Source organism: Acanthisitta chloris, unplaced genomic scaffold, assembly GCF_000695815.1.
Source record: "Acanthisitta chloris isolate BGI_N310 unplaced genomic scaffold, ASM69581v1 scaffold25256, whole genome shotgun sequence".
NCBI lineage: Eukaryota > Metazoa > Chordata > Aves > Passeriformes > Acanthisittidae > Acanthisitta > Acanthisitta chloris.
This window is the reverse complement of record NW_008680147.1, coordinates 8,374-21,703: the sequence shown is the minus strand read 5'-3', so window position 1 is coordinate 21,703 and position 13,330 is coordinate 8,374. Positions and strand designations below refer to the sequence as shown.

The window sequence follows — 13,330 nt, the reverse complement described above, 5'->3', positions numbered from 1 at the left end:
AATAATAATAATAATGATATGCTTAAAAAGAAAAAAGCAGCAAGGAAGTGTTTCCTAAAGTGACCCTGCAGTCTTGAACACTGCTAAATGAATAGGAACACCTGTGTCCCCTCTTTCCAGAACAATCCTTTAGGAAGCTTTACATTCTAATGCACATGTCCATCACATTAACATTATGGTTTATAGGAAAGACTTAACTGCCTAAAAAAGTACACTTAAGTTGTTTCTATATTATTGCTGCGTTTAGGTATAAAGGATTAGAAGAAATCCTGTAACAAAATAACACTTGTGAAACTATCTTCTTCATGCTGCATGGAATACCATATGACATTTAATATTCATTTACTATATGAATTGCCTATGCAAATTGACATCCATCTTAAAAACCATTCAAAGGATCTTGAAAGCTACCACCTTGGAGCTTCACTAGGAGCTGTGGATTAAGATATCATAAGTACAGTTGTATATGATCATGAAAATGGAAATTAATGGTATAAAAAAGGCTTTTAAAAGGTCATTTACTGCTGCACACAATTAGGCCAGCTCAGTTATGCTGGGAGAGCTTTCACAGGCTGTGACATATGAAATGCTGAATTCTGCAGATACTTCCAGATTGACAGTTGAGCAGAAGGAAAGCCCAGCTGAAAGACTCCTTCCCTAGTTTTTCCTCAGCATCTCTGCTGGATGTGATTTCTACATCAGTAGAGCCCTGAAGTTTGGAGGAGCAGGAAGAAACTGGTCGGTTGTGCTTCATGTGCCCAGAAAAATATATAGGCTATTTTATTTTTTTTCTCAAGCTCGATGATGATACTGGCACCTGATGAAGGGCTGGATCTTGTTTCTCTTTGGCTGTTTGGGCAGTCAGAGCTGCTTGATGAGAGTGGCTCCCAGGCCTTACATTGTGCTAGTGGCCAAGTGCTGTGCATGTCTCCATTTAACTATGGAACCAGTCATCCGTGGTGAATAACTATAGCATGACCTGCATTGCTGCTGAGATCAGCAGCATGAAAATATGTAATGCTAAGATCTAAATTGTTATGTTTTAGATGTGGTGCTTCAAAAAAGCAGACAGAACATACCTATCTCAAATAGATCCTTTCACACTCTGTGCTGATTTAATCTCCCCCCATGCCTCAAAAAAATAAACCAATCAAGAATTACTTAGGATTTCCTTTACTAAAAAAAAAAGAAGCCATGAATTCTGAGACAGAATGTGGAAAACTGTAAATTCTGGCTAGATCTTGACTTCCTACTGCTGATACAAATCTCTTTAATGAGATATGTCTTTGCACTGTAAGCCCTGGATTCAATGAAGACTTAGTCATGCAAATAAAATACATTCTTGGAAAGCAACCTATTAAGCTCAGTACCATTACTAGCCTCCTTTATTAGGATTAAATTTTTGTGTCTAGCACTAGAGAATTTGTAAATATTATAATGCTCCTTTCCAAACAGCTACTCAAATTTTGGAGTAAAAGTAACATTAAAAGAGGTTCATTATTTTAAAAGGCTTTTGCCATCAGAACTAGCAAAACTCTGGCTGGCTATGAAAAAAAGGGAAAGAATCAAAAGTTGATTCATTTGATAAAAGGTTTGTGGGAAGGAATGCTTAAATGAATACACTGTCTACTTTCAAACATTTTTCTCCTGCTTTAGTTCTACTACAGGTTTTGTCCTATGGAAGGCAAAGGAAAGACCAATGAATGGTGTTTTGTACAAGCAGTTAGGCCAGGCTCACTGGAACAGCATCTCAATGCATGCCAGTGACTGATGAAAATGGCCCTCTGCCTCCTACCTAAGCCTCACAGCTTCTCACTTTTCAATCCTGTGAGATGAGAAATGTTAAGTGTCTCCATGCACCTTGACAGGTTTTTTTCCATCTCAAGTGCATTTTATGCTATTCCAGCTACACATAATGCATTCAGCGCTCGAAATATCCCACTGTGTGTAAGTTTTTCCACAGCCCACCAGTGCAGCCTGGAGAGAAACCTTCACAAACCAGCCAAGTCCACCAGCGAGAGGAGGTTTGTCACTGGCCATGCAGATGCCCACCTGTGCCAGCCTGCACCCCCGGGGTAAGCTTGGTGAAGGATGGCTGTGGCTGCTGCAAGGTCTGTGCCAAGCAGGCAGGAGAGCCTTGCAATGAAGTAGATGTCTGTGATCCCCACAAAGGTCTTTACTGTGACTACTCAGAAGATGAGCCTAGGTATGAAACAGGCGTGTGTGCATGTAAGTTGTTCTTTCATGTTCCCTTCTTGAAATCCAGGAGGGTGGGATCACACAGGTGAAGGGTTTTGGAGGAAAACTCTGCTTCCAGGTGCTGCACAGCTCTGTGCTAAGCAATTTATCCTCATTTAGTCCTTTGACTGTTCAGTTAGAGGATCTGAGAGTAGGGCTGGGACTATTTAAATTTACCTGCAAATGCATTAGTGAAATCAGTTCATTGTGCATGAGCCTGTTATTTGCAGACATGCTGATCATAGATTTAAAGTGCTGTGGGTGCCATAAAACTTACTGCATTTTAGCACTCTGTAAGCAAGAACCATGTGCTTCTCCCGCGTTAGCAACTGTTGTTCACCATTTTCAGATCTGGTAGCTGTAGGATGTGAGCTCAACGGAGTTTATTATCCCAATGGGCAGACCTTCCAGCCTAATACACTTTATAAGTGCCTGTGTGTCAGTGGTGCCATTGGATGTACCCTTGTATTCACACCGAGACTATCAGCGAGTCCCTGCACCAGGGGCACAGGCAGAAAGAAGCCTGGACAATCCAGCTGTGGCCTGGGACAGCACAAGCAACTTCAAACAACCAACTACAGGCTGATGTCAGGTGAGCCTGGTTGCACTGGTATAGTTTTCTGTACATGAGCCTTGCTGCATTTAGTGTCCCTGGCTCCAGCAGCCAGGCAAGCAGCACACTGGCACTTTCTCAGTTCTTGCTCAAGGCCATTGCCAGGGTGACTGCTCTGTCCCACTTATCCCTCTTACTCTCAGGTCACAGACTCTTTTCTCTAAACCTAATGAATGTGAAAAACAAAAAGGCTTTTGGCTTCTGTCACCAGGGAATTGGCCAAAGCATCCTTTTCCAGAGGTTTACTACTCATCAGATCAGCCCAATTAGGGATGTTGGTGGACAGTCATTTTGCAGCCTGGGATCTGTCTCACTTTCTCCTGCTTTGTGGTGGTGGGGAGTCTTGGTTTTCACACATACCTACATTAACATGCCGCAGGCCTTTTCTTTCAATGAAAGCAGAACATGATAAAAACTGCCTTAGTGGCTTTCCTGAATTCACAAATTTTAGGTCACTGCAAGGATAAAACTCCCTGATTTCTTCTCTATTCAGTCTGATCAAAAGCATCCACAGCTTGTCCATGCAGTTCTGCCAGGGTCAGTTGATAGCCTTTTAATCTCATTCTTGCTCTGCTGCTAACACCATAGTTCTCTTTTTCACTTCCAAGGAAGCACCATTACCAGAACAGCTATCCCAGCCCTTCCCTGGCCACAGATGCCTAAGCTTGTACATGTGCAAGTTTCCATGGTGAAAGTCATCTTTGTTACAACTCATGCAGGTAGGAGAAAGCTGAGCCATTTATTTGGTGGCAGCTCAAATCATCATCATGGATCAATAAAATTAAACTAAAAGGATCACAAAGCTTATCAGAAAACCTTCTCAAAGGCTGCTGAGTAACAGGTAGATGCACATAAGTCAATCTGCAGATAAACACAGCTGCTCATGAAATCTCAATCTAACAATGTGTTAGCAGTGTTTATGCAAGTTAACAAAAATAAAAGAAGCTCATCTTTACTTCAAAATAGTGATACAATACCTATATCTAGCATCAAAACCTTTACACAGAAATGTACTTAATGCTGTTGTATAAACACCCACTCAGTAAGGCAACTGACTTTGAGTGTCTTCACTGCTAGAGAACAGTGCTAATCGGATTGAAGAGAGAACATAATATAATGGCAACCGAACGATTTGACCCCATGCAAGATATTAGTTGAGTTTGCAGGGAGATGTGTGTCATATATCTGGAGAACAGTATTAAGCCATTTACTTTGCAGAAGTTCAGCAGATCCAAAAGCTGAAGTCCAACCTTTAGTAACTCCTGTACTGACTACAACACAGCATCTCACAACATTTATTCTGGAACTTGCATATGCACAGGACAACCTTGAGAGAAGACATCCAGCTAGGAGAGCACACTTCCTACAGGGCTTGGCTCAGGGACCCTGATGTTCTTCAGGAACCTTCTGAAGAAAAACACCTTGAGATTTTTATTTCAAAGTGAAGTCTTCCCCCTCCCCTTTCCCAGTCCAGCAGAAGTATCATGTCACCTTGTGCAGGGACTCCATGAATGGCTTAATGGGCCAATATCTATTTTGAAAAGTCCTGTTTCTGGTAGTGCGAATAAAATTTCACTTTACTGCTCTTGCTTTGTTTTCTGGCTTTGTTTCAGTTTCATTTACCTGATTCGGATACATATGGATGGAACCAGGTCATACTTTAAAAAAATGTGCCAAGTATAAACAACCACTTAACTTTCCTTTATTTGCTGCAGATCTGTGACAGGCTTTTAAACTGTTTGCTTCAATGAGATCTTTAAATTGCTGTCTACTTTCCAGGTATCCCTATAACTGCCTGTGCTCTTACATAAACACACAGATTCCACATAGGTTTTTTTGCAGAGTTTCACAATGAACTTTTCCACTGTGATTTTATTTTTTTAAAGTGTACTCTACCCAACCTAATTCAGCCTTCATCCATCAGAAAATAGGCTTTTTGGTGGTTCCTAGAAGTGATTGGGGAATTTTATTCCTCAATACAAATCCTAAAGCCTTCACAATACCTACACAGAAACCAACACTGATGTTTTCAGCAACCTTTTACAAGCAATGCTTGGCCTGAAATAAAATAAAAAATCATTTCACAAACAGCCCACAAATAACTCTCCACAAAACATTTTCATCACATGAACCTGGAGGGTCATACAACACATGCAGTTTCATAGTCCTTGCCAGGATCTGACTATCCAGTGTCAGTAAAGTTTAATAGCACCTCAGACAGATTTTGTATATTATTTAGGTCTCATTTTTAGGTTTACCTACAGAAGTACCTTCATGAACAGAAATCAAATTCTTATCCTTGTATTTTCAATTCATCCTTTTGGGCTGTTTTGCTGCATAGGTAATGTATTGCTGTCTTAGCTTACAGAAGCTTACCACTGGTTTTGAAGAAAAAGTGCCTCATACAGGCAACTCCCTGGACTCCCTGTTCCAGGACCTGTGGCATAGGCATATCCATCAGAGTCACCAATGACAACAGAAAATGTGAAATGAAGAAAGAAAAGAGATTATGCTTCATCCAGCCTTGTCTGATGAATATGCTTAAAACAATAAAGGTATTTCCTAATACAAAATCACTTCCTAATAGAAAATGAAAATATTGGAACTAATGGAGAAATGGATGTATTAGCAACTACTAATAAAACATTTACTTCTTTCTTAAGGGTTTTAAAATAACTCTTCTCTGTTTTCCACCTCAGTCTTCAGGTTTCAATAGTAAACTACAGATGTGTAATTTCAAGCAAAAGAATACGATGCCCTGAAATATAAGTGCTGCCCTGATGGGCAGTCACTCAAAACCAAACACATTTTCTATTTGCTGACTGATAAAGAAAGGCAACTTTCAGACTCAGTAATTTTCAAGATATTTCTAGGTAATCATTGCAAGTTTTTCTTACATGGTCTGATTTTAATGTGTGAAAACTCAGGCTTTTCTTTGTTTTACTATTAAAGATTCCAAAAGGAAAAACATGCCAACCGACATTCCAGCTTCCCACAGCAGAAAAACTATTTTTTTCTGGATGTTCAACTACTCAACGCTACAAACTGACTTTCTGTGGGGTGTGCTTGGACAAGAGGTGCTGCATACCTAATAAGTCCAAAATGATCACTGTACAGTTTGAGTGTCCCAATGAAGGCTTCTTCAAGTGGAAGATGATGTGGATAACATCATGTGTATGCCAGAGGATTTGCAGTGCTCCAGGAGACATATTTTCTGAACTCAAAGTCCTATGACAAGTTACATCACTGACTGTAACCTACTGAGAGTGCAACAGCATATTTACACCCTGAAGAGTTAGCATAACCCCCTGCCACAACAGTGTTGGTACTGAAACTACGTGTGAATACTCAGGCATTTTTAAAATGGCACCTAGAACACGCAATTAAAGAGTGCATCTTCTTAAATGTACTTGTTCTTGTATGGGGAAATACATTCCTGAGAAGAATGTACACAACACAAGTACTGTCAAAACAAGAACTTTTGGTAATTAAGAAAGGCACAGCAATACAAGCTTCATGCTCCACAGTAACAAACTGTTGCCCACAAAGACAGACTATATGCTCTAACCTATTAGAAAAAAAGTACCCTGTAATACTTCACCAGTCATTCTGGATTCTCACATTAACCTTTTCTACTGTGTATCTGCAATAGTAAAACACATTGATGCTGTTTGAAACAGAAGTCAGCTTTACACTCAGCTTGCTTTTTGCAGTGGGTAGTCTCTCTCCAGTGTGAATATACACAATGCACATGTAAAGGCACAAGTAACTGGGCAACTGCAGATAGTAGATGCAACATTTTAAGGAAATCCCTATTTTTAGAATGATTTCTTAAAAAATGCTCCTAACAAATGTTATCACAATGTTTTATTGAATGCTTCTAGGTTTATACATTGAAAATTGTGCTTATTTATACAACCAATCCAACTCTGCTAGAAGGACGTCAGGCTTCAAGAAATCACTGCATTGATCCATTCTGATCTGTAACAGTTCACTAGTCTTGTTTTAAGCCAGCCAAGGCTGGCAAGCAACTGGAAATAGCTGTATATTCTATTTTATAGAAGTTCTTACTGTAATATAAAAAGCTGCTTACCATGGCAATTATAAATATTAAAACATCTATTTCACTTGCATTCTTTCAGGCCTACAAACTTTTTCCTCCACTCATTAGAACTTCATTATAAGTGCATGTTTTGCTCAGAGGTTACTGTTATCTCATTAGCAAGTGCAACTCAACATTCATGAATATGAATCATTAAAATAATATGTTAATCAATACTCCAAGTATAACACTTGAAACAAACTTATTTTGTGGAATTTTCTGATATTGCCAATTTTGATATCAACTCAGAATGCTCTAATATAGCTAAGTACAACACAGAAGGAAAAATATTAAAGCAATGAACATAGCTTAGAGCATTCTGAAATGTCTACTGCAAAGCTTAAGAAAACAGTTTCATTACAGACTTGCTTTCATCTTTGCAAAGACCATGTGGGCTTTTCTTCTCTTCATAATTGCTTGTTAAAAACCAAATCTAGCAACAGTGATCCTTCTTTGAAGCAAGACCTATCTTCAGTTTACCGTAAGCTGAAAGTCTGAGACAAGAATTACATTTTTGGCTGCTACAACCTCTCTTCCTTCTCTTCACAGCAGATGGTGTGTCAATTTACTTCACAGTTAGGATTACTGCTCTTACTGATACCAGCCATAATTGGGTGCCTTCAAATCTTTCTTACAGGCAGGGCTTATCACTTGATATGACACCTCTCAAGCTGAGGAAGCCACTGTCCCAGGCTTACTTTGGAATTACAATAGCTAGGCATGCTGCAAGTCATTCTGCTTAACTGAAGTGGTCTCACAGGAAGTGGTTTGTGTTAAAAAGCCCAATCAGTTCATCCTTCTTTACACAGCTATCTTCAGTCTTGATGGATATGTTCTAGGCCCACCTTTCGTAGCATCCAGTTCATTGTACTCTTCTATTAGGTCAGACAAAGAGGACAGAGCTTCAGAAAAACAGCTTTGCTCCATCCCATCTACTTGCAGATAATGGTGAAGGTGAGCCTATGAGAATACAAAACATTCAGTGTTACCCTTTTTCTTGACACCTAATTTCTTTGGCTCAGTAAGTACCACTTAGCCAGCACTGAAGCAGGGAGTGCAAGCACAGTAGAAAGGAGACTTAAAGACTTATATCATGACATCCCTTGTTTAAGACTTGACAACTTCAGTAAAAATCTCCTATGGAATCATGGTTGATATTACTGATTTCTTAAACATCCATGTTTTCATATTGTCTTCTTCAGCACACCTGACCAAACTGTGTATTGGTTTTACATGGCAAGGTTTTGGTAGCAGGGGGAGCACAGGGTTGCAGGAGTGCCTTTTGTCAGAAGGTAACAGGAGCTGCTCCCATGTTGGACAGAGCCAGATCCAGTCAGCTCCAATATGGATCTGTCACTGGCTGAAGCTGAGCCCATCAGCAATGCTGCTAATGCTTCTGTGACAGCGTATTTAAGGAGGGGTAAAAATGCTGAACAGCCGTGAGAGAGATTTAGGAAAATGTGAGAGAAACAGCCCTGCAGACACCAAGATCAGTGAAGAAGGAACAGGAGTGAAATTCTGAGACTGGGAAGAAGCAAGTGGAGTGAAGGTGTTTTCAGTTCTGGTTTTATTTCTTGCTGTCCTATTCTGTTATTCACTGACAATAAATTAACATTCCCTGTGCCAAATCTGTTTTGCCCATGACAGTAACTGGCAAGTGATCTCCCTGTCCTTATCTTGACCCATGAGCTTTTCACTGTACTTTTCTCCTGTCCTGTGGAAGTGAGAGAACAGCTTGGTGGGCACCTGGCAGCCAGTCGAGGTGAACCTACCACAAACTGATAGGCAGATCTGTCAGATAATGCTTCACTGCTGAAGGAAGTAAGTATCTAAGGTCTCAGTAAGCATAAGTAAGCAAAGATTAAGTACATATAGTAAGTATATAAAGTATAAGTATGTAAAGAAAGTAAGTATAGGGGCCACCAAGATAATCAGAGGGACAGAGCACCTCTCTAGGAAGAAAGGCTAAGAGAATTGGAATGGTTCAGCCTGGAGAAGAAAAGGCTTTGGGATGACCTAATTGTGCCCTTCCAATACCTGAAGGAAGCCTGCAAGAGAGCTGGAGAGGGACTTTTTACAGAGGCATGTAGTGACTGGACAAGGGGTAATGGCTTTAAAATGAGAGCAGGTTTAGTCAGATATTAGGAAGAAATTCTTTACTGTGAAGGTTGTAAGGCACTGGAACAGGTTGCCCAGAGAAGCTGATGATGCCCCATCCCTGGAAGGATGGATAGGGTTTCGAGCTACCTGGTCTAGTGGACAGTGTCCCTGCCTGTGGCAGAGGGGTTGGAACTAGATGAGTTTAAGGTTCCTTCCAACCTGAACACTTCTATGATATTGCCAGGTAGGTACAGATTAATAAGGGGTTTATGCTTTTTAAGCAGAAGCTGTTGGAATGACTCCCTGACAGGTAACACAAATAAAAATCCTGGGCTGTTAATTTCAAGCAGTCCCTTTGCGATACTAAGATTTGCTTCCCAATAAGGCAAGATGCTAATGATTAGTGACGATAGATGTTATAACAGTAAGAGTTGCACCTTTTTCTTGTAGAGCTTCATAAATCTGTCTTTGAGTTCAATGAAAGTTGGTTTTACACAGGTGTTGTTTGCTAAAGCCAGAAGGGAATGGGAATGGCCCACAGGAGGTATTGAACACAAACCAGTTTTCCAACCCTCTTGATTCCAGGAGACAAAGTGCAGAGAAGGTTTCAACCTGTGATACAAAAATTTAGTTATCTAAGGAATTTAAACAACACAAAGACTAAGTTTCCTTTGTTAAGTAACAGTCTGAAAAGGTTAACACTTAAGTTTTCAGAACTAAGCAATACAGATATAACTATCACTGTGAATAAGACATTTTAGATTTCAGACTGAACCACTGTGTCTATTTTAAATTTAAATTGCAAATGCCAATTTTGTTTTGTTAATTTAATGTACCAGGATTTGAAAAGTGAAGTGACAAGTAGCTATTTCTATAAAAGGGACTGCAAGCACTCTGAGATTTAGGAATGCAGCAGATTAATACTGTGTGGGGTCAATCAGCCTACTTGTAGTTTTGAAAGAAGTAAAATGCTTCAGATTCTCACAAATTCTCCCCATGCACCCCTGCCTGCCTCTAAACTCTATTCTCTATGTGAAGCTTTGCCTACCTTTCCTGTGATATTTAGGTAGCTCAATAGTGTAAGAAACAGGGTGCTAACAATACAGAGTTGTTAAAATCAGGATGATTTCCTATCTACATGAAAGTAACCATGAAAGACAGGGGCCTTGTGTTCAAGTGAAAACAAACTTCTCCCACATAACTAATCCCTCCAACATCTTTACTGTCAGGAGATCCCTGGAAGGTTGGGCTTTGCTTTCTTTTGCATTTTTTAGAAAGAGAGACGCACGGGGATATCTAGTCAGTTCCCTTTATTTGGAAATCCAGGAATGCTGTGACTTATCCTCACTCATTATATAAGTTAATTACATTTTCTTCCCTTCTAAAATTAAGAAAAATATTTTTGAGTAAACTGATTTGACATTGAAACTCTTCAAATGAAAAGTCTGAGTGCTCTGGACAACTGACAACAGTTTCAGTACAAATCCCATGACTGCTTTGTGTGTATTACAAACCTTTCAATATTTCTGCGAAGGTCTGAAACCTGCACATTTCCTCGAACAAGAAGTGCACAGGCAAGGTAGAGGCTATGCTTTGGATCTGCTTGAATTAGTTGATGATCTCTGCTAAAAGCATCTGAAAACATCTGATCCAGCCTAGGTGAAAAGAAAACTGTTATCCACTCTTAGTAAAGCCGGATACAAAAGTTCTTCAGAATGCCCAACCTTCTGGAGATTAAATAACAGGAAAAAGAGCCAAACCTTTATATGTACATATATTGGCATTAGAAGTTTTTAAAAACACACTGGATCGATTTTTCCCTCTCTTCTCCCTCCTGTTACAAGCCACTGATGAGTCAGAGAGGTTGACTTTATAAAGGCAATTTGAGGTCAATGGTTACAAAGTCTTAAAAATACGTGAAAGGATTTAACTACTTGAGGTTCTGGTTATATGACAATTTGAGTGGACAATCCCACTGTGAAGGATCTGACAAGGAGTATCAAAGCACTGCTGACCCTTACAGAACTGATTATCTGCCTCTTACACTTCATTATTTAAAGGGGTCAATGAATCATAGAACTGTATTCTGATCAATCATTTAGGAAAAGACAGACTACACATACTTGTCCACTCATCTAATTTTATCATGCTTTAAAAAATGACACTGCAGATCATACTCTTTCTTTCCCTCTTCCTAAAGCAAGTTCCACTGGACTGTGGGATATCAAAGATGGGGTGCCTTGAGGTTTCTGTGAACCCACAACATCTAAGCTATTCTTTCCATTTGTCCCAAACTCTCTGCATTTATCACCTCTTTCTTCTTTCTTACAATCTTTTGACACAATCTGCCTATTAAAAAAAATAGCTAAGGAGACAAAAATATTACTGTTCCCACTTCATTAAAACATTTCTGATTGACCATCTCCCCATAGTCTGCTACCTTCCCCCCAGCACTGCACTGTCTCCTCAGGGTATGTATGATTTCAACAGATCCAACTGTCACAGAATTGTGGTGGTTCTGCCTTCTTCTCAGCTTTGCATACTTCCATCACTTACCCTTAGCTGCCTCTACCACTATTTGGACCTCCTGCTGATTGAACTTAATTCCCTAAAACCAGTAAAATCTATTTGAATTTTTCATTTTTCTGCTATGTCAGAAGGATAAAAAAATCTCACAAAATCTGATGAGTGTCATCTTATTGTTCCAATAAACTGTTAAACAGGCTCACTGCATTTCCAGACTGAAGACGCCTTTACTTCCCAAAGAGTCTAGTTTAATTTCTTGTTCATCTTTACTGTATTTTGTCAGTCAAGTGCAACTTTTACTCAAAAGAACCTGTGGTGTGAGTTCTACATAAGTAATACATTTTTCCAAAACAAACATTTCCCAGCATAGATTAAAAGATGACAACTTTACTGGCTCAACCATTACAAAGAAAAAGGACAACAGATGTTCCAAAAATCAGCAAGACCAATTTGAAAATGTTGCAGAATTAAAAGCTTTGCTACAGAAGAGATTTTTTAAATGAAAACTATGCAAGAATCAGAAATTAAGCTCTATATGTGAAACACCCATAATACTTTTTTCTTACCTTCTAGAAGGTACATTAACATCTGCCAGTGTATACAGAGGAGTCAAGCTTGAAACCAGATAATGAAGTCGAGGAAATGGAACCAAATTCATGCTGATTTCATTAAGATCCATGTTTAGGGAACCTTCAAATCTAGCAGAGCTGAAAAATTAACAAACCGTTATAAAAGTGTTATAAACCAAGTAAATCACTTTTATAATGTGAACTTTCATTAAATCTATTTTTCAAATGTTCTGTACAATAAAACAGTAAAACAACAGAGCATTCAAAAAACTGTTCATGCATAATTACAAAGCTTTCACATCTGGCAGTAATGGTGCTATATCTTATTTACTTACACTTCTCATTGAAGAACAATGAACCATCAAGAACAAGACCATGTTTCCCAACTGTAGTCTTTAGCACTGTTTTTCAGCATGTGGACATAGCTGATTAATACCAGTTAATTAATACCAATTTTAATAAACAGACTGTAATAAAACATGTGTGACTTAACATTCCTGACAAGCTGTTTAAAAGAAAAACAGACTCCAGAAGTATAACTCTTGCAGCAACAGACAGTTTAGGAGCAACAATGATCTAATGGCATTTATAAGATAATACAGCTGGCCTAGAAAGGCAAATCTTGGACAGGGGCACTCTCTGCTGGGTGAAGAACTGGATGGATGGCCCAGAGTGGTGGTGAATGGTGCCGCATCCAGTTGACGTCGGTAACTATTGGTGTTCAACAGGGGCCAGTGCTGGGCCCAGTTCTTTTTTATATCTTTGCTGATGATATGGATGAGGGGATTGAGTGCACCATCAGCAAGTTTGCAGATGACACAAAGTCGGGGGGGAGAGTCAATCTGCTGGAAGGCAGGAGGGCTCTGCAGAGGGACCTGGATAGGCTGGAGAGATGGGCTGATTCCAAGCAGCTGAGGTTTAACAAGGCCAAGTGCTGGTCCTGCAATTTGGCCGTACCAATCCCATGCAGCGCTCCAGGCTGAGGACAGAGTGGCTGGAGAGCAGCCAGGCAGAAAGGGACCTGGGAGTTTGGAGAGATAGAAAGCTGAACATGAGCCAGCAGTGTGCTCAGGTGGCCAAAAAGGCCAAAGGCATCCTGGCCTGGATCAGGAACAGAGTGGTCAGCAGGACCAGGGAGGTGATTCTGCCCCTGCATTCAGTGCTGGTGAGGCCACACCTTGA

General features: G+C 39.8%; 2 protein-coding genes across 2 annotated transcripts in view; one reads left to right on the top strand and one right to left on the bottom strand.

Annotated features, from left to right (window-relative positions):
• Positions 1–6,085, top strand: part of WISP3 (WNT1 inducible signaling pathway protein 3) — a 7,424-nt gene extending 1,339 nt beyond the window's left edge. Inside the window, exons 2-5 of the mRNA XM_009077619.1 lie at positions 1,953–2,229; positions 2,588–2,830; positions 5,213–5,406; positions 5,804–6,085. Of these exons, the coding sequence (XP_009075867.1) occupies positions 1,953–2,229; positions 2,588–2,830; positions 5,213–5,406; positions 5,804–6,085 (996 nt within the window). The remainder of the gene's footprint in view (positions 1–1,952; positions 2,230–2,587; positions 2,831–5,212; positions 5,407–5,803) is intronic.
• A 1,572-nt stretch (positions 6,086–7,657) lies between these two features.
• TUBE1 (tubulin, epsilon 1) overlaps positions 7,658–13,330 on the bottom strand; it is a gene marked incomplete at its 5' end in the record, with an annotated part of 12,427 nt that continues 6,754 nt past the window's right edge. The window contains 5 exons of the mRNA XM_009077618.1: positions 7,658–7,913; positions 9,491–9,665; positions 10,568–10,708; positions 12,146–12,286; positions 13,024–13,042. Coding sequence (XP_009075866.1) covers positions 7,755–7,913; positions 9,491–9,665; positions 10,568–10,708; positions 12,146–12,286; positions 13,024–13,042 — 635 coding nt within the window. The remainder of the gene's footprint in view (positions 7,914–9,490; positions 9,666–10,567; positions 10,709–12,145; positions 12,287–13,023; positions 13,043–13,330) is intronic.